The following is a 20,387-nucleotide window of genomic DNA, read 5'->3' as shown; positions in this document are numbered from 1 at the left end:
ACTATCTTTGGAAAGCACGGATTTTCCAGATTACTGAAAGCCGTGGCGCCGTCCCAGCTCTCGCCTGAGTTTCACCAGCAACGCTCGACAGCAGCCCCCCTCCCATCCTTACGGGACCCCTCGCCCTACTTCCATGCTCCTGGAACCACACGCTCACTAGACGGCTTTTCCGGGCACCGATGCAGTTCACAGTCCCGTTTTCTAAAAATACTGTAAAGCAGTCCTCTCCAGATTCCTCTCAGGTCACTTTAAGTTACAAGTTCGTCCGCACACACCAGGGTAACCGTACCCATCTGCCAGTGCGGGCGAGGGGGCCCACCTTCCCTCGGCACTCGCGGAGCCCGCGCCGCGCGAACGCGAGCGTAGGAGCGGCTGAGGGGCAGGGCTCGCGTCCTGGACACGCCACCGCACCGCGCGCGGCTCCAGGAAACGCGCCGACGCTAACCTGGGGCGAAGGTGTCTTGTATAGCTCCTTTATTATTCTTGGGGCTAAAAATATTACAAACAAGGCGGCTTGAACGTGTTTTAGCCAAAGATACGGCATCCCCACTGCCTCACCGGCCGCAGCACAGGGGTTACTCCGTACACCCAAGGGCCGTACCCCGGAGCCGCGGCTCCCGGGCCGGCGGGCGGAAGCTCTAGGGCGCAGGCGCGGCTTAAGGGACTAGTTGGCTCGCCGGCCGGCGTGGTGACGTCAGGCGGAAGCGCACGCTGCGTGATGCGGCCGCGCCCGGCGGTCACGGGAAAATCCGTCGCGCCGAGAACGCTGGTTAGTCTCGCTCCGGGTTGCGACGGCGTCGGGCGTGCGTGCAGATCGCTGAGACGATGGCGTCCGGGCCTCACCCGACCGCGACCGCTGCCGCCGCCGCCTCGTCGGCCGCCCCGAGTGCGGGGGGCTCCAGCTCCGGGACGACGACCACGACGACGACCACGACGGGAGGGATCTTGATCGGCGACCGCCTCTACTCGGAAGTTTCGCTCACCATCGACCACTCGCTGATCCCGGAGGAGCGGCTCTCGCCCACCCCGTCTATGCAGGACGGGCTCGACCTGCCCAGCGAGACAGACCTGCGCATCCTGGGCTGCGAGCTCATCCAGTCGGCCGGTATTCTGCTCCGGCTGCCACAGGTCAGTGCTCCGGCCCGGCCGGCTCCCTCTTGCCCGCGGCGTCCCGCGCCGCCGCGGCCGGCACGGAGGGACGGCCCTCGGGCTGTTCGGCGCGGGCCTGGCGGAGCCGGGCCGGCCGTTCCGGCGGGCCGGGGAGGGAGGGAGCGGAGGGAGCGGGCGGCACAAAATGGCGGCGGCGCCGTGCGGCCCGCCTGACCCTGCGCTTCCGGTCTGCGCTCTTGTCTGCAGGTGGCGATGGCAACCGGGCAGGTGCTGTTTCACCGCTTCTTCTATTCCAAGTCTTTCGTCAAACACAGTTTCGAGGTGAGCGCCGCGGGGGCGGTGGAAGGGGATTTCTTCACCGGAAACGGGAAGGGGGGTGATGTCAGAGGGAGGGGTTAGGTCAGGCCTTTGTGCTGGTTCTCACCCCCGGGAAGGAGGGGCTCTCGGAATGGGTTTTAGAAACTGGGAAGTGCGTCCTGAGCCTAGGTGCCCTCTTAGCAAGGATTAGAATTTTCGATCAAAAGCAAAACCCTTATGAGAGTGAGCTTGACTCTGGATTCGAAATTAAGAGGAATTAAGGTGTAAAAGAAAGTAAAGTAATAGTATAGTTGGAAAGCCTGTGGTTTAGAAAGGTGAGTTGTAATTTTATTTCACCAAAGGCTGTGCGAGGTGTGTCTTAAAGTGTCTTCAACGAAGTCAGTCTGTTAGGGTTTGAGAAGGGGCACTTTTTCCTGACTTTACGTGAGAGGGCCATACTCTAACAACTTTGTATCGGATTGTGGATTCTTTCAGATTGTTGCCATGGCTTGTATTAATCTTGCATCAAAAATTGAAGAAGCTCCTCGAAGAATAAGAGATGTGATTAATGTATTTCACCATCTACGCCAGTTAAGAGGAAAAAGGTAAGATTGACATTGAAAGCAACATCTCTTGCTACTACTGTGCTGTGCACCAATCATCAAATCAAAACATTCTTTCCTTTCAAGTTAAAATGAATACAAAGGAAAACTGACTTCAATTTAGGTATTAAAATTCACATAGGAGCACGTTAATACTTAAATAAACTTGAAAAACCCACAATTAACCAGCTATCTGAAGTTTGTAGAGGCAGTTGCATTTATGGAGAATCCTAACAGTGCTGTGAAGCCAGTCCTGTGGCTTCAAATTAAACAAGAAAGGGAATACGTTTGGCTCAAGTGTGAGTGTATTCTGTAAGTTATTTACCCCCTCCCCTCTCTGGAAGACTGAAAGCTGGAAGTTTAAACACTGCAGTTCAAGTTAATATTGAGGTTGGCTTTTGTTAGAATACTTCTCCACATTGAACTACGATATATCGCATAATACCGGATCTGAAAGGACTGCAGGATGATAAAGTTTGAAGTTTGAAGTCAAAGGGATTAAACAGGTATTTGTTTTGGTCAGATATAGTCTCAGTGAGTGAGTTAGAGTAATAACTGATTGATTGGGTTGCATTTAAAGAAGGCCCGTTTATTTGATCTTGTAAGAAAACAGAGATCAAAATAGTGTCCTCTTACAGGTGTTTGGTTGTATGATAACACTTCGTGTGGATCTATGTGTTCATGTGAGGCTGTACCAAAAAGTTGTAGTTGCAGGGCTTCCTGGGTCTACAGATGACTTGTAATACATGCTGCAGAAGGGTATTTTTAGTGTAGGTTAGTTCTTGTGTTCGCTTTTTAAGAAACGGTGATGTTAGACAAGCTTGTATTGAGTTGGAAAGGAAGGTAGTTATAAAAGGATTTTAGGTTGTTGTGGCGGTTGGGCGCTGGTTAGTGCCAAATTAGTATCCTACGTGAGTGGTCGTTATTGGCTGCATCTAAAAGTTAGCCGTAATGGAACTACTCAGACAAGCAAACAGTAAAGTAACTTCAAAACGATTAGTCTAGTTAAAAAGTCTGAACATTGCTACCCAGATCGTTTTCACAGCATTTTTTCAGGTTTCTTACATACTTGCTTTTTTCCGTCATCTTTTCTCATTCACCCTAACTGTGTCCAGGGATAGACTAATTTTTTATTTCATTTTAAAATATCTTTTAGCTTCTTGGTGAGGAATCCTTGGAAATAAGGAATATTTCAAATTGGTGTTTAGTATGGTCTGAGCTAAAATTTGCATCTCAATATCTAGCTGATTTCTCCAGGGTCTTTAAAACAAAATGACTCTTATAAAAAGGCTCTTTATCTTTAGTCAAAGGATTCTATATTTGATTAAAGGAAATAGTTTTCTGTTAGTGTTCTTTGAACCATTGTATCTACTATTATGTTACCGCTTATAATGATAATCGGAAATTTTTCTGTGCAACTTAGATTCTTTCTTGATGTTAGAGTAGGTCTTCTTAACTATAAAGACTCCGGAATTTAAAACATCTCACCTGACTGTTGAGTCTGATATAACAGTGCCTTTTTTTTTGGTCATTATTACAGAGAAATTGATTTTGTCTCAGTCTTAGAAGTCTGATTATAGCATGAAATTTAAAAGGAGTTAATTGCATGGAAGCCGTTTTTTTAAAGCAGGATGTAAAAGTGTTTCTATGCATATTACAAGTTTACTCAGACACGTAACTTGTATATGTTATTAACTTCAACTCTTTTTTCCCTTGCAACCGACTATACAGCGACCAGCTACATTTACCAAAGCCTGGGTGATGTGGAGTGGTACATAGAGATGAAGCTGTCGTCATGGCAACAGTGAGTGAAGTATCGAAAATCCCCAAGGAGAAGCCAGTGCTCTGAGAATAGGTCACTGGAATCGGGGACTAACAGGTTGGCCACTGGTGAACCATTTAGAAAAACTCCTGTTCCTTGTTATAAGCTTTTGTCTTTGCTGTCCAAGTTATTAAAACTGTAGCTTAGTTTTTTTTACATAGTTTAATGTTATTAGAAAGTACTGTCGATATTACACCTTAGGTAATGTATATCAGTTTATCTTGATGCTGTTTATTTTAATCTAGTTTATGCATAGCTGTCCATTGTGGTGTGGCCTTGATAATTACAGAGGTACCATCATTTTTGTAGCCTTTCGGTCGTCGTTATTCAGTCCTGGCTACCAGTTAGAATCACCACAGGAGCTTTTAGAAAGTACCAATGCCCAAGCCCCATCCTGGTTTATTTGACTTTTTCCTTCAATTTTTTGTAGTTTGATAATTGTCTTTTAAACACAGAATAAAATGGCTGAATTTAAAGGAAAGATCACTTTTTCGTTTCAGTAGTTTGGAATTAGAATTTGCTTTTGAGGTGCAGTGTATTCCCAGCAAATTAAGGGTTTTCTGTAGTTTTAAGGATCCCACGTATGTAGTGTAAGGTGTGAAAGAAGACAAGTCTTCAGAGACTGGTGCAACCACTCTCATTGGTGAATATGATCTGGTATTTTTGACGTGTGTATAGGTCGCTGATAAGAGTTGGAAAGGTCTTAAGTGGTGTTGTCATTTAGTTAATCTCTGTGGTTTATTTTGGTGGTTCTAAAGGTGGCCTTTAGTTTGTTTAAACACTACTACAGAAAGAATGTTCCTTTGAAGTAGGCGTTACAAATTTCTCTATACTGAGTAGCATTCTCTGCCTCTTTATAAACTGCTCACCTTGCTTTAGTGTAGTCTCTTGAAGAAGTAGTTCCAAATTTTCTCAGTCCTTGTACCACGCAGTGAGACGAACCATGTTTGGACCACCTAATCCTAATTTTTTTCCTTTTTTTTGTTAAGTTGTATTTCAACTAAATTGGTTATGCTAAAGGAAAAGTAGCTATTCTGAGACCAGATAATAAGCTTCCAAGGACCAAAGCCCAAGATGTCCTATTTAAATTGGAAAATTGTTCTTTTCATTTACGTTAATCTGAAAAATCTGACAAACTTAAAAGCAGGAGAGGTGGGGTTTGCTTTGGTTGTTGATAAGGAAAAATTTTTTTCTCTGAGTAGATGCTTTCTTTTTAAGAGACTTCAAAATGCTGCTTCATCAGTTTTGTTGGAAACAAAAGTGTATCTAATTGGGGAAGAAGAAATTCTAGGAAGCCTTAATTCAATTTATTGTGCTTGTTACCACAGAAAGTACTGACTGATACTTTGTTAATATAAGTGAAGAAATCACTTGCTTAGTTTACTTGAACCTTTTGTTACTGCTGATTTGTGGGGATACATTTTTCTATTTCTGATACAAAATAATCTTTATAAGGTTTGTAAATTACACGTTCATTGGGCTTTCCTTGATTTGTGAGGTAAAGCCAGTTCTGAACAAATGAAGTATGAGGTTAGACATTCACAAAGCTACCTTTGACAACTGCGAGCCTAAGAAGTTGAGTATATAATTGGTTTTGATATTACTGGGATTTTCACACCAAAAAAAAGGAAAAGATTCTGGCAGTCTAGATGGAGAATAATTCATGTAAGCAGAATTAATGAATGATTAAGCCTAATTTGGGACCAGATGATAGCATAACTCAAACAAGTGTTTAGCTGGTTAATTGCAAGAAAAATGAATTTTAACAGAATTTGAAGGCAACTCTTAAAGCAAGCCTAGTGAGAGATGTAAATGAGTTTACTCAACATAAATGGGGAAAATGAGACAAAACTGCTTTTGTAACATTTTAGTTTTATGAGGATTCTAATGGTGCAGTTTACTGTTTGAATTACAGAGAGGTTGAGTTAAAGTGTGTGCAGCTTTTTAACACCAGAGATAGTCTGTCTACTAATGCCTGTTGAAGGAGGGCCGTCAGATAACCAGTCGTCAGAGTCGGAGGTGGATTTGATGTTTTTCCAAACTTCTTGTAATGATAAAACCTGAAAAATCTTAAACCTTGAGATCTTTGGAATGCATATACGTACATTGATTTGTTCTCATTTGAGTTAAATTTAATTTTTTTCCCTAAGAGCAATTAACTTGTAGCTTACTGTCCTGATAAAATGAATTCATTGTTATATTTTTACGTTAGAAATTAGTCTTCTCCCCAATTGGTGGCCTCATTTCTCACACCTTTCGTAGCTGTGATAGGAATTGAACTGAGTGAAGGCCATTTTCAGCATTGTTAATTTGAGTCACAGCTTTTCCATCTTATCAGCTTTGCCACCTTTTGTCTTGTATATATAGTATAGAGTAATTTGAAATAGTGTAGTAAGCATTCCAGATTTTATAATTTTAAATGGGAGAAGGTAAGGGAAGTAAATATGATAGCTGATTTTTACTCTGATAACATGTTTCTGTGGGAGTAGTTAGTGTAGCTTATTTCCAATTGTTTTCTAATCCTCAAGTGGACGTATTTAAATAGGTTTTTGACTTTAAAATATGAGCTTACATTTTTCTGGATTTGGTGTGCATGGTGAAAAGAGTTGTGAGTTGGAGTAATATTCAGAATGACTGTCTTTTAAAAATAGATGTTGTGTTCTGCCCAGAGCAAAAACTCTTGAATCTTTTGGCTGAAAATGAATTGCATATGGGGGAAAATATTTAAATGTTTTACCCATATACGTACATATGATCAGTGTCTTAATAAAAATGTACTCTTTGTTGCATCTAAAAACGTATCAAACGAAGGACATTGGTACATTTCATAGGCTCTTAAGTAAAAAGTCCAAGTCCTGACTAAAAACACACTTCTCAATAAGAAACTAGTTTTGCATTTTAAGACACGAATAAGATAGTCTTTTAATTGAATGTGCTATTTCCAAAGCATTGAACCACTGATGTATAACCTTCTACATCATAGTTTTTGAAGGTATTGAAATTTAGTCTGGCACAGAGACCTTGACTGTTGTTCTGGTTCCCTCATTGTGGTCTTCCCTTCTCTTTTGCATTGCATACTAAAAATGTTACCTAATAACTACAACTGTGGCCAAAATTAGGCCTGGTTTTTGTTGATCACTTTGAGTTTCAAATCTGATTTTTAAAACATTGCTAAGTGAGCTGAATCTTTAGTTTTCAGCTTATTTTCTTTAGCAGAGATAGATTCTTAGAACAATTTGTTTAAAGAAATTGCCCATTTGTGGGAATCTGGATTAGCTAATCACCATTTTTTCCCCTGATTTTTATTTTGGCTGTAAAACTAGCCAATAGTTGATATTTTATAAAACGAGTAAAGTCACTGTAATGTTATGAGGTCTTTACAGTAAATATCTTCAAGAGCACATTTGTTTTGTCATTGGAAAGAGTCTGGAGACTAATGGGGTTTATGATAATAAATCAAGCTGTCACTTGAGTTAATCAATATGTATACTCATAATCTGTATGAAAAAATCAACAAGGATAAATCCAAGAGCATTAGAGTGAATTTTTTGTCATTACAGGGTTGCGTTAGTTTCCATAGGAACTTAGTGTAGAAAGGATATATTTAATTAGCATAACTTGGACAGCACAAGATTAATGCTTTAACTTGTTTGCAGGAGTTTAAAAAGCTGGTTTCTGTTGCCAATAGTTGGTTGGAAGGGAAAATGGAGATGCCACAAATAAAATTTTTTGGATGTGCAAAACAGTTTTGATTTTATTTCTTACAAACTATAGGACTCCAAGCCCCCTGATCCTTGATCAGAACTACATTAACACCAAAAATCAAGTTATCAAGGCAGAAAGGAGGGTACTAAAGGAGTTGGGATTTTGTGTTCATGTCAAGCATCCCCATAAGGTGAGTCGTAGAGTACAGAAATTACATTCGTAAGTATTAGGGTTTTTCTTAAAATTTTACCTGACTTTATATTATGTTTATACTGGAGAGTTAACCTTGGTTTTAAAAAGCATCCTTTTGGATATTGAAATTTCTCAGTAAAATGGGAGTAAAAAAGACTTGGGTTCAAATATTCACCTTTATTGTGTGGACACAGATAAGTTATTTTTACCTCTGTGGTTAACTCAGTTTCCCTACCTAGAAAATGAAGATTGTGAAATACCTTGTTCCAAGGAATAAATAACATGTATTTGCAAAAGTACCTGGCACACTACCTGTCGCCTAATAAAATGCTCAAAGCGTGGTGACTGCTCCCTGTTACCGTTATTGAACACTCATAGGTTTCTCCAGCATCTCTTGGCTTTCATATGATCAACATAAGTAATAGCAGAATGGTTACAAAATGGGTGCTCTCGAGGTAGGACTGTCTGGGATAGAAACTTGTCTCTGCCATTAGCTGTGTGACCTTGGCAGATATCTCTGTTCCTCAGATTCCACATGTCTAAAATTGTAAAGTGGGAATGATGATGAATACGGGTCCAGAAAGATGTGACCTGAGTTGAGGTAAAGCTACTTACGTGTAGTTTTTGTATGTGTGTGTGAGGAAGGTCAGCCCTGAGCTAACATCCATGCCAATCCTCCTCTTTTTGCTGAGGAAGACCAGCCCTGGGCTAACATCTGTGCCCATCTTCCTCCACTTTATATGGGATGCCACCACAGCATGGCTGGACAAGTGGTGTGTCAGTGCACACCCGGGATCCCAACCTGGGCCGCCAGCAGTGGAGCAACAGCTATGCCACGGGGCTGGCCCTTGTGTGTAGTTTTTATTTATCACACTTCGGTGTGATAAGCTTCACTGTAAAAATATTAGTGTTTGATTACTTACTGTAATACGCATTCTGAGTGTTACATACTATGTATTATACCCATTGTGTAAATTTTTAAAAACATAGTTTTTGGGGATTTTGGACATGTAGAATTGTACCTTGGGAGATTGAATGCAAGAATCTAGTATAGTGCCATGTCACACAGTAAAGTGTCCATGAAGAATTAGGTATTATTTTTAATGGAATTGATTAACTCCCATTTGTTTTCTGTACAATTGTGGAACATACTTTTAAACATAATTTTTATAACCCACATTGATGCTCAGGTATCTTTTAGGTTGGTCTGTATTATCTATGCAGTTTATAGAAGAATTAAAACTTGCATCTAACACTTTCAGTTACCTATGTTCATTGAACACTGTACTCTGAAAGAACCACTGATATGCTAAATTGAGTTTTTTTCCCTTGTCCTTCAGATCATTGTTATGTATTTACAAGTCTTAGAATGTGAACGTAATCAAACCCTGGTTCAAACTGCCTGGTAAGTTGCTTTTTTACATTTCTTTTCTAGCTAGGAAAACAGAAGCAGAAATAAAGTAAGTTTCATTTTCCCTTTCTAAAATAATGAGATGAGTTTGTTTTGATGCTTTTTGTTTTTTTGTTTTTTAATTAAAAGGTAAATAATGCTTATTTCTGCTTCCTGTTTTCTTGGCTTGACTAATTACTTTGGATGGAGAACTCAATTTAACTTTCTTCTTTTTTCTACTCTTTGATTAAAGGGTAGTCCATGATGGTAAGTCATAGAACTCTGCCCTCTGCACTTCAGCCCATGACCTCAGGATGGCCTGATTGGCTGCCCTGCTCTCCAGCCAATCCAGTGCAAGCTCTCATCCGAGATTCACTGAAGTGGTCCATATCCATCTGGCAGCATCTTCTAGTTCTGTCGGGGTGTCAAAAGGATTTGTATATTTGTTTCTAGAAGTAACTATTCAACGTGCCTATGTATTTAATGTATACCTGTAACTATCAAAATGAATAGTTCATTTTTGATAGACTTCTTGTTCAGCCATTATGAATTAAATGATTTTTTCCTTAGGAGTTTGACTAGATTTCTATTTTTAGTGTATAGCATGAATTCTACCTGAAATGGAAGCTACAACTTGCAGCTTAAAATTGGCACCATTCCTATATTGGGTGAATTTATAGCTGCTGGGCTATTGCAGACGATAATATTAGAAGTACTTCTTCTTTAAAAGACATTGTTAATGTAAGCACTATAGAACTTGGACTTCTGAGATGCAGATGTGTGATTTGGAGTGCTGGCTTATTTAAAGGTAAAAACGAGTTTGTGGTCCAGCCACAACTACTGTCTCCAAGTCTGTTGATGATGTGCAGGACTTAAATGACATATTTTTTATGTTCTGGACTTAGGACTGCCGTACTTCTTTTGGACTCAGTAAATATTAGTAATATTAGAAAAGTCTCATTGCTTTTATAAAATGGATGACATTTTTAATATATGTTCTATAAAACAGATCAGTAATTTTCACGGGTAAGGATTTTTAAGAAATAGTCTTTAATTTCAGTTTAACCTTTTAAACAATTTGTAAAATTTCATCAATACTTTAGGAATATTGTGGGGAGGGTTCACTAATGAAAAGATCCATCAGTTTATGAACTGAAGTAGTATATTGCTTTTATTTATAGTCACAAAAAAGGTTTGTAAACAAGGCTGTTATATGTTTATTGCTCTTCACTTCCATACCTAGATTTTCTGAAGTAGCTCAGTGTTCTTAATATAATTTGATGAGTGCTTACTGAAAATGCCTTTTTACCCGTCACAGTATTTTGAGTTTTTGAAAGAACTTGGTTGACACTGCTTTTTATTGTGGATAAAGGAGAGATGGTCAATAATTAATGGCTTGAAGTATTGTTGGAGTGGTTTATCATTTCTGAAACTAGTCATGTCTGAATTAACTTTCAAAGCATTGCTCTTCAGAGAATTATATTTTTAAAACTTGAGAAGTAAGTTCTGTCTGGAATAATAATATGGAATTATTTTAAAGGACTTTGGTCATATATACAAAAGCTGAAGAATGGTTCTAGTGTTAAATTCTTATCTCTTATTGATTTTTGAGTTAAGAATTGTTACATGCTAGAATATAAATATAAATATGAGAAGAAAAAAGAATAAAGTAGATTGAGTCTCCAATTTTATGTAAGCTTCAGAAGAACTGGTTTGTTTACATACAAAGCTTATGGTTGAAATATTTTTCAGGAATTATATGAATGACAGTCTTCGAACCAATGTCTTTGTTCGATTTCAACCAGAGACTATAGCATGCGCTTGCATCTACCTTGCAGCTAGAGCTCTTCAGGTAGGTATATATAGCCTGTTTTGTCCTACAGGAGAAATCACAAGAATTATCAGTCCTCCTAATAAAAACAGTGAAAATTTAATCTAATAAACCATTCTGTTTTTATGGTTTAGATTCCATTGCCAACTCGTCCCCATTGGTTTCTTCTTTTTGGTACTACTGAAGAGGAGATCCAGGAAATCTGCATAGAAACACTTAGGCTTTATACTAGGAAAAAGGTAATTCTGTTCACTTGTGTTTAAGCTAATTGTTTCTCAGTGCTAAGAATGTAAACTACTGTAAAGGGGGAAATACTAACTTCATTTTCTTCCAATAGCCAAACTATGAATTGCTGGAAAAAGAAGTAGAGAAAAGAAAAGTAGCTTTACAAGAAGCCAAGTTAAAAGCAAAGGGGTTGAATCCTGATGGAACTCCAGCTCTTTCAACCCTTGGTGGATTTTCTCCAGCCTCTAAACCATGTAAGATTTATTCAGAATTGAAATAACTTGGGTGGTGGAGGCGTGTGGTTAATAGAAGGCTTTCGTATTTATCAGTTGCATAGAAATAATGATGTTAAGAAGCAGTTCCTGTTGTCTCTCGTGGCGGTCACCTAAAGACTGATCCTTGAAAGCATGGTACTTGGACTTATGTTTAGAAACAACTTCGAGCCCTCTCTTAAATCCTGTAGTTAACATGTCTTTATTATGTTTTTTTAAAAGCATCACCAAGAGAAGTAAAAGCTGAGGAGAAGTCACCAATCTCCGTTAATGTCAAGATGGTCAAAAAAGAACCTGAGGATAGACAACAGGCTTCCAAAAGCCCTTACAATGGGTGAGTGTACTTGAGTTAGAAAACTGGCCGGAAAAATTTTTTATGTGTTTAAATTCTAACACGCTAAGTATGTAACTAAAATACTGTGTTTTTGAAGTGTGAGAAAAGACAGCAAGAGAAGTAGAAATAGCAGAAGTGCAAGCCGATCAAGGTCAAGGACGCGATCACGTTCTAGATCACATACTCCAAGACGACAGTAAGTAAGCAGTTCTCTTAGGGGATGTGGTCTTATGGGGAATCTTTAAAGGTTACTGCTTTTTTAAAAAAATTGAACATAGACTATCTTCAAGTTAGGCAAGATTAAGGCTTTTAACATGAAGTATATTATGGGGAATGGAGTTTGGAAATATATGCTGCATGTGTGGCGTTTTTATGTGTTGTGTGGTGGTGTATCTTGATGGCATTCTATTTTTGCCCATGATTTTTGGAGAATTGTAGGGGCTGGCCACAGTGCTGTGGAGGCATAGAATATCCTTTTTATAATGTGAAAGCGTTGTCTTTCTATCTGATTTCAGTTAGAAAACGTGAATGTTTCATTAACCACTTGTTAATAACCAATAATCAGGTTGACAGTAGCCACAGAATCTTCCGTAGTTAGCTGTATAATTAGATTATTAGCTACTTGTGGCTTTTCAATGGCTCTTTTGAGCATATGGGAGGAAGTAATAAAAAGCATAGCTATCTAGGACACTGTAAATGCTAATTACTCCGCTCCGTGGAATATAGACATGTGGTGCCTTTGTTTTAAGATTTGTCTAATGTGTTACAGGCTGGAGGGGAGGTAGTGAGGGGTGGGGAAATTAAAAAGTCAGTCTGGCCTGTCATTGATACAGGTTGATAGTTTTGTTTTGAACCTGTTGTGAACACCACCAGAATCTGTTTCCAGTAGAAACTGAATCTAAACCTCAAATTTTTATTATCTAAGTTATAATAATAGGCGGAGTCGATCTGGAACATACAGCTCGAGATCAAGAAGCAGGTCCCGCAGTCACAGTGAAAGCCCAAGAAGACATCATAATCATGGTTCTCCTCACCTTAAGGCCAAGCATGCCAGAGATGATTTAAAAAGCTCAAATAGACATGGTCACAAAAGGAAAAAATCTCGTTCTCGATCTCAGAGCAAGTCTCGGGATCACTCAGATGCTGCCAAGAAACACAGGCACGAAAGGGGACATCACAGGGACAGGCGTGAAAGATCTCGCTCCTTTGAGAGGTCCCACAAAGGCAAGCACCACGGTAGCAGCCGCTCAGGACACAGCAGGCACAGGCGCTGACTTTCTTCCTTTGAGCCTGCATCAGGTCCTGGTTGTGCCCACCTGCAGTGTGATGTATGGACTCATAATCAAAACATTAAAGGCAAACTGATTAGGATTTGATTTCTTGAAACCCTCTAGGTCTCTAGAAACACTGAGGACATTTTCTTTTGAAAAGAACTATGTTAATTTTTTTTTTTTTTTTTTTTTGCACATTAAAATGCCCTAGCAGTATCTAATTGAAAACCATGGTCAGGTTCAATTGTACTTATAGTTGTGTATTGTTTGTTGCTATAAGAACTGGAGCGTGAATTCTGTAAAAATGTATCTTATTTTTATACAGATAAAATTGCAGACACTGTTCTATTTAAGTGGTTATTTGTTTAAATGATGGTGAATACTTTCTTAACACTGGTTTGTCTGCATGTGTAAAGATTTTTACAACGAAATAAAATACAAATCTTGTTTTTCTAAACTACTCCTTCAAATATCTTATTTAAATAAATTATTAAAAAGAGAAAAATTTTAATAGTAAAATGGCTGTACTGATTTTCTAACAAACCTCTTTCTTCCATTAGATGTATTTTGAGGTTATTAAAATGCAGTTCTTTATGTGCATCCAGAGCTATTATAAAAGCCTTCACTGTATACTTGAAGGTATACATGGAAAAGCAAATGGCAGTGGCCCAACAATGGAACATTAAATATTATGTTGTAGCACTATACCAATCCTCAAGTTGAAACGTGATTTGCAGATAGATGGTACCGTAAGGTTATTTTAAGTACTATTTCTAAAGTGAGCTGCCTTGAACAAACCAAAGCTTTAACATGACAGTAAAGCAGACCCAACTATTGAGCTTTAAAACTTTTTTCATTAGTTTAGATATAATTTAGTGATGATTTTTATCTTTGTTATGTGCTGTCAAGGCGGCTCCAACTCCTGGAAACCGTTTGAGTGCGTGTTTATCTAGACTAGGAGAATTCAGTAGTAAGGTGTGGCTCGTAGAGGTCACGGCTGGCTGAGAGTAAAATCTTACCACAAAGAAAACCAAGTTTTGTTGAAAAGGCCAGAAGTCATATATCCAAATGAATATTTTTTAAATTACATATTTTGGAAGTGAATTTAGAGATCTTAAGGCTGTGATAAAATATTTTGTTACTTTATAGTTACATTGTTTTCCATTAAGTTTTTTAACCCACCTTGATTACCTACCTTGTCCACTAGACCTGGCTTCAAATGATTTGTTGCTGTTTCAAAAAATCAAATATATCCACAAAAAGAAGATTTACTGCCACTAAGGATGCTTTAAAAAAAAAATAGTTACAGCTTTTGAAGAGGATTCCAAAGATTTCCACACATGTTCACCAATCGTGGGCAGTGGGGCTGGAAAAAGTAGAAGGCCTCACAAGGCAGCTACACTGAAGGAGACGATGCATTTGGATTTAAAACGTTGGGTATGCCGGTTACATTTCTAACTCTAGAACTAACATGGCCTAGCATGCATCAGCAACTTCTGAAAGAGGCCAATAGTTCATTAGGAGTGTTCTTTCTACACAGGATTTTATAATACATATCACTAAGCTATAATTATTTCTGAAGAGCCTAAACTGCCTCTCAATGGTCAACATAGTTTGTTTCCTTTACATGACAGTCATGGAAGAAAGGCAGAGACAGATGTCAACAGGGGTCTTGTATAACAAGTTAATCTTGAATTCTTAGTAGTGTCTAAATTTTTACCCACCTTATCCTTGCTTGGAAGTAGCACTGTGGGTGAGGGTTGTCTGTGAAGATGGAAGATGCAGAGTGGACAGCTGCACGTGGTGTGAGGTTCGTATGTCAGAAGTGACTTTACAAAGATATCTTTTCCCATGTGTCCTAATTTCTGTCTTGTGCTGTTACATCAGTTTTCTAGGTTCTTGTTAAGAGGTTGACAACCGTGTACTCCACTTGAATTTAAAAATCCTTTTTATTGAAAAATAATACCAATTTTCAAATTTTATTATTGGAAATGTCAAGTAGAAGAAGTAGAGCACCCGTCTCTCAGCTCCAAAAATAACGATCAGTTCATAGTCAGCCAACCTTGTTGACAACTTGACCAGTTCACTGCTCCACCTCCCATGCTCATTATTTGGAAGAAAATCCCAGTTTCATCAGGAAGTATTTTGATCTAGAAGGTAAGGGCTTTTCAAATATAACCACAGTGCTTTTATTATACTTTAAAAAGTTAATACTTTACTACCCAATCAGTATCCAGATTTCCCTTACTATGTCTAATGATGTCTTTTTATAATTGGTTCAAACAAGGTCCCTTTGTTGGCTTTGGTTTTAATCACAGATTCTCCATCTTTTTTTTCCTTGCAATTGAAAGAAATTGAGTCATTTGTCCTGAGGAATTTTACATTTTTTGGGTTTGCTCATTGTAACCCTGTGGTGTCACTGAACACATTTTTTTTCTGTCCCCTGTATTGTAAACTCAGATCTCAAGACTTGATAACTTTAATTTTTTTACTGATCCGAAATTTAGAAGTTTGGAGACCCAGGCTATGTGTTGTTCTAGAACTGGCACTCAACTACTGCCTCATTCACCAGGTATTTCACTGAGTTCCCAATTCTTAATCCATTAGTGCTTGTGCCTCGACAGCCTTGTTTGTTTGTTCCCCAGTTATGTCTATGTTCTCATATCCTTGTTACCCACTACAGCCATAGCTCTTAATGCAACTAAGCTGTTGTTTAGTATTTGTCCTAATGATCCTGATTCTTAATGTATTCCTTTCATGTCATAGAATGTTACACTTGTCCTTTACAATTGGTATCTTAACCCTAAAAGAAGAGCAGTGAATTTCTTAATTACCTTTCTATTTTAAAACAAAGTGATCATAAAAATGACTACCTCTTTACTGAAGTTGTAAGTTCTGCTTTATAGCTTTAAATATTGTCACTGTTACTGTCAGTTATTAACCTCATTATTAATGCCCACAACCTGCAACAAAGCCTTATTTAAAAAAGTTCCCTTTCATGAAAGTTTCCAAAAGTAAGATAATTTTGTAATGACAAATATTCATTGTCCTAAGAGGCATTTCTTACCATGAGCTGTAATAGATAATTACGAAGATTAAGGTTTGTTTTAAAAGATGAGATTTTAAGAATCATGTTAAAAGCATTGGCATATTGGGAGCTTAGTTTAGCTGGAGAGAGAGGATGTGCATAGGGTTGATAAGGAAAACCACTTCCCGCTCTGGGAAAATTGGAGGGGCAGCAGCATTCATCGTGTGCCTCAATCCGCTTATCTCCCCCAGAGTTGCTGTGTGTGTGGCTGGAAGTCACAGCTGGACTGCGTTTGTAACCACTTGTTTTGTGGAATGAACATGCACTTCCATGTCAGCTCTGCATTCACGTCATTCCTCAAGTGACTTGGCAAGTTATTTAACCTCTCATCTGCAGACTGGCCCTCACCTCACAGCATTTTGTGTACTGTGTTTGTAAAGCAAGTATAAGAGGGTTCTGTTTTTACCCCTGCACTCCAAAGAATTATTAGCACCCAACTACTTGGGATAAAAGTTTGGACTTGACGTTTCCTGTGAGCACAATTCAAAGTACAGCTGTTTCAGAGTGCTGCTTCACTGAGATTAGGTCTGGTTCTGAACAGTCCGAGGAGTTTCACAAAGCTTGAAAACACTGGGCTCTTTGATTCCAGGTGTCCTCTTCTGCTTTTGCCACCCTGCTCAGTGTAACTCTAACCCAGTGCTAAGGATAGAGGAAATTCCTAGCCTGCCTGCTTTTATAAGTCATCACATTCCTTTCCCCTGTATTGGCTATCACCTCAATAGTGTGTGTAGTAGCATTTCCGTCTGTACTCCTTTGCCACAATCCTTCAAACAGTAGCTGATCTATTTAAATCACTGATCACGTGTTCTAATACAGAACGCTTCCAGTGGTTTTCCATTTCACTCTGCATAGAATGCAATCCCTGACTGGATGTACGTGGTGCGACCCTCTCAGCCTCTTCCATCAACCGGCCTCTCCCTCAAACAGGTGCCCTGTTTCCGAGCCTCTGCACATCCTCCCTGCTTGGGATGCTCTTCCAGACGCTACGCCATAGGCTTCATCACTCAGGTCCACACTCTCAAGTCATCTCTTGGGGGGGGCTTCTTTCACACTCTAGAATAAGCTCCTCTAGACACCCCTGTCACGTTCTGTTCCTTAGCACTAATTTTTCATAATGCTTACCACTATCTGAAATTACTGTATTTTACTTTATCTTTGACACTTTTACTCAGAATATAAGCTTCAGGAGAGCTACAGGAATGTGGTTTATTCATTATTCTATGCCCGTCACCTAATCCTACAACAGCGCCTGGCCCATAAGGTAGGCAGTCAGTATTGAGAAGTGAATGCATTTCACATACCGCTAATTCTCTGGGTGGCACTTTTAAGCCCTCATCTTTCAGATTTGAGCATGTGTTCTTTATCTGACTGCTCTTCTCTGAGGGTATATATCGTTTGGCAAGGTTGTGGGTGCTGGAGCTCAGAGTATACAGGGGGGCAGGTAGACATGTGAACAACAACCTAGAGGTGGACACGGGTGGCCATGGGCCACGTCCCAGCTTGAACGTGTATTTGGTTTGTGCAGTTTGTTTTCAAGGAACTAGCTGCCAACATTTTTTTAATTGGAAATATTCACATAAAAACCTAGACTTGCAGCTTTTTGAAAATTAGGATTCATGGGATCTACAAACCCCTCAAGGCAACAACTGACTGGCACCAAGAAGCCCTCTGGTTGGGGTGTGCACGGCCCTGTGCGTTGTATATTCCTGTGCTCCCTCTTATCGCACACTGAAGCCAGGCGTCAGTCTGCATTTATCGGTGTGCTGACGGTGGTCTTTTTCTTGACTCTTGCTCATTTTGCTCATTGGTGTTACCTGCCTGGCCCTTGCAGTAGACCCCTGACGTCTCAGAGGATGATCCAAGACCTGTATGAATCCCACATCTGTGAATACGGCATTGTTGTACAGGCACCCAGGGCAGTGAAAATCACGAGTGTTGATTGTGCCCAACATCTCTCTGCTGGTTAGCCGAAGTATAACATGGTTAACCTTTTCAGACTAGAGTGTCTCACTCAAGCAGCTCTGGCGTTGCTGGAGCACGTGGAGGAAAATTCCACAAATGGATTCTTTGTTTTTATACGGAGTAGATGACACATCAGATCTTTGTACAAAGCAAAGGCACATCATAAATCTAAGCCGCCATGAGGTTCAAGATTCCACCCTAAATTACAAAACTAATTTTCTGCTCAAAATGTATTATTTTCTTGGACCTTTTCAAAAAAACCAAGTTTTATTCATTTAACAATTACTGCAGGGGCTGGCCCCGTGGCTTAGCGGTTAAGTGCACACGCTCTGCTACTGGCGGCCTGGGTTCGGATCCCGGGCGTGCACCGACACACCGTTTCTCTGGCCATGCTGAGGCTGCGTCCCACATACAGCAACTAGAAGGATGTGCAACTTTGACATACAACTATCTACTGGGGCTTTGGGGGAAAAAAGGAGGAGGATTGGCAATAGATGTTAGCTCAGAGCCAGTCTTCCTCAGCAAAAAGAGGAGGATTAGCACGGATGTTAGCTCAGGGCTGATCTTCCTTACAAAAAATTTAAAAAAAAAAAACAAAAAACAATTACTGCAGCAAAGACTAACAATGTACAACAGTACCATGTTGCTAGCAGACTATCTAGCCCCTAGCAGACTATTTTACACACAATTGAAATCAAAAGATATGTAGCAAATACCTACATAAAATTAATACCTGCTTGCAGGGTACTTGCTATCCAGTTGGAGGCAAATAATTCTTTAAGAAGCCAAATAACTTCCAGAACGTATTTTAGGGCCAAGAAAGCAGTAAAGTGCTGAGTTCAAGAAGGAAGAGGGACCGCTGTGGCCTTAGAGGGCCCAGAAATTTTTCATAGACGATAGGGAACATGGGCTGGCCCGGGGAGGGAAGGATTTAAAAGGCCAAGAAGGAAGAGGCAGGTGTAATATTGAGGCCAGGTTTGAGGTATAGGTTGAGGACAGCTCAGACTGCACTGGGAGATACTAGGCCTTTTGGCTCTGGCTGGAGGAGCTCGTGTGGGGCATAGTGAATTTAGCGAGTCAGGCTGCCTGGGGTCAGTGTTTAGCTCCTCTACCCATTAGCTGTCTAATCTTGCACATGCTCCTTAACAACTGCAAACTTCCATTTGCTTTCTGAAGGGTTAGTCTTGAGTCCGCTGTGTTCAGATCTTATGAGGATTAAAGGAAACGATGTGTATAATGCACTTAGCACAGTGTTAGGCTTGTAGTGAATGTTCAATAAATGGTATTAGCATCATCAGAGGCTTCTGGATTCCAGACTAAGGTGTCTTGTAGACCAGAGAGCCATTGTTTTAAGCAGGTGGATGAGTGTATTAATTTCCTAGGATTGCTGTAATGAATTACCACAAACTTGCTGGCTTAAAACAAATGTAGTCTCTCACAGTTCTGGAGGCTAAAAGTCTGAAATCAAGGTGTTGGCAGGGCCATGCTCCCTTTGAAGGTTCTGGGGAAGGATCCTTCCTTGATTCTTCCTAGCTTCTGGTGGCTCCCAGGAATCTGTGGCTTTCTTGGCTGGTAGCTGTGTCACTGCGTTCTCTGCCTCCGTCTTCCCATGACCTTTTGCTCTCTGTGTGTAAGTCCTCTCCTCTTCTTATAAGGACACCAGTCATTGGTTTAGGGCCCACCCTAATCCAGTGTGACCTCATCTTAACTAACTACATCTGCAAAGACACTGTGACCAAATAAGGTCACATTCTAAGGTTCTACATGAGCATGAATTTGGGGGGACAATAGTAACTCACTACAGTGACATAAGAAATGTTGAAAGAAACTGAAGTGAACTTTTTTTAAACTTTTTCATTTTGGGGTGTCATTGCTTCTACACTGTTTTGTATGATACCTCTAATTCCAATCCATCACTACAAGGTTCTTTCCCTCTTTTCCCCCAGTGTAAAGCACTGGTTTTGCACAATGCCCCTTAATTGGGGTTTGTCCAGTGTTTCCTCCTGGTTAGACTCGGGCTTTGTGTTTTGGGCAGGAAGACACCAGAAGGGAGGTTGTGCCCTTCTCAGTGTGTGATCTTAGGAGGCACTGATGTCTATTTGTCCCATTACTGATGGTGTTAACTTTGATCACTGGTTAAGGTGGTGTCTGCCAGTGTTCTCTACTTAAATATTCCTACGTTTACCTTTATAATTAATAAGTTATCTCATGGGAGAGATATTTTAAGATCAGATAAGTATTGTTTTTTATCATAATTCTGCCTACTAATTTTAGCATCCATTAATG

General features: G+C 39.9%; 1 protein-coding gene across 3 annotated transcripts; it reads left to right on the top strand.

Annotated features, from left to right (window-relative positions):
- The first annotated feature begins 755 nt into the window (after positions 1-755).
- CCNL1 (cyclin L1) lies at positions 756-13,508 on the top strand. 3 transcript variants are annotated; one of them, XM_004441670.3, is made up of 11 exons: positions 761-1,128; positions 1,357-1,431; positions 1,903-2,012; positions 7,606-7,726; positions 9,069-9,133; positions 10,871-10,970; positions 11,084-11,188; positions 11,287-11,428; positions 11,669-11,780; positions 11,878-11,976; positions 12,706-13,508. In XM_004441670.3, the coding sequence occupies exons 1-11, from the start codon at positions 826-828 to the stop codon at positions 13,052-13,054; spliced, it is 1,581 nt and encodes a 526-aa protein (XP_004441727.1). In that variant the 5' UTR covers positions 761-825; the 3' UTR covers positions 13,055-13,508. The 3 variants fall into 3 exon arrangements, with proteins under 3 accessions (XP_014651727.1, XP_087296231.1, XP_004441727.1); XM_014796241.2 differs by lacking the exons at positions 11,084-11,188; positions 11,287-11,428; positions 11,669-11,780; positions 11,878-11,976; positions 12,706-13,508 and adding an exon at positions 9,372-9,385 and having other exon boundaries at positions 756-1,128; XM_087440105.1 differs by lacking the exons at positions 11,084-11,188; positions 11,287-11,428; positions 11,669-11,780; positions 11,878-11,976; positions 12,706-13,508 and having other exon boundaries at positions 756-1,128; positions 9,372-10,970.
- Positions 13,509-20,387: the final 6,879 nt, after the last annotated feature.

The sequence above is a fragment of the Ceratotherium simum genome, chromosome 15, assembly GCF_057802395.1.
Source record: "Ceratotherium simum simum isolate JZ-2026a chromosome 15, ASM5780239v1, whole genome shotgun sequence".
In the NCBI taxonomy this organism is placed as follows: Eukaryota; Metazoa; Chordata; class Mammalia; order Perissodactyla; family Rhinocerotidae; genus Ceratotherium; species Ceratotherium simum.
The sequence above is the reverse complement of the archived record's forward strand: the minus strand, read 5'-3'. Positions and strand labels throughout refer to the sequence as shown.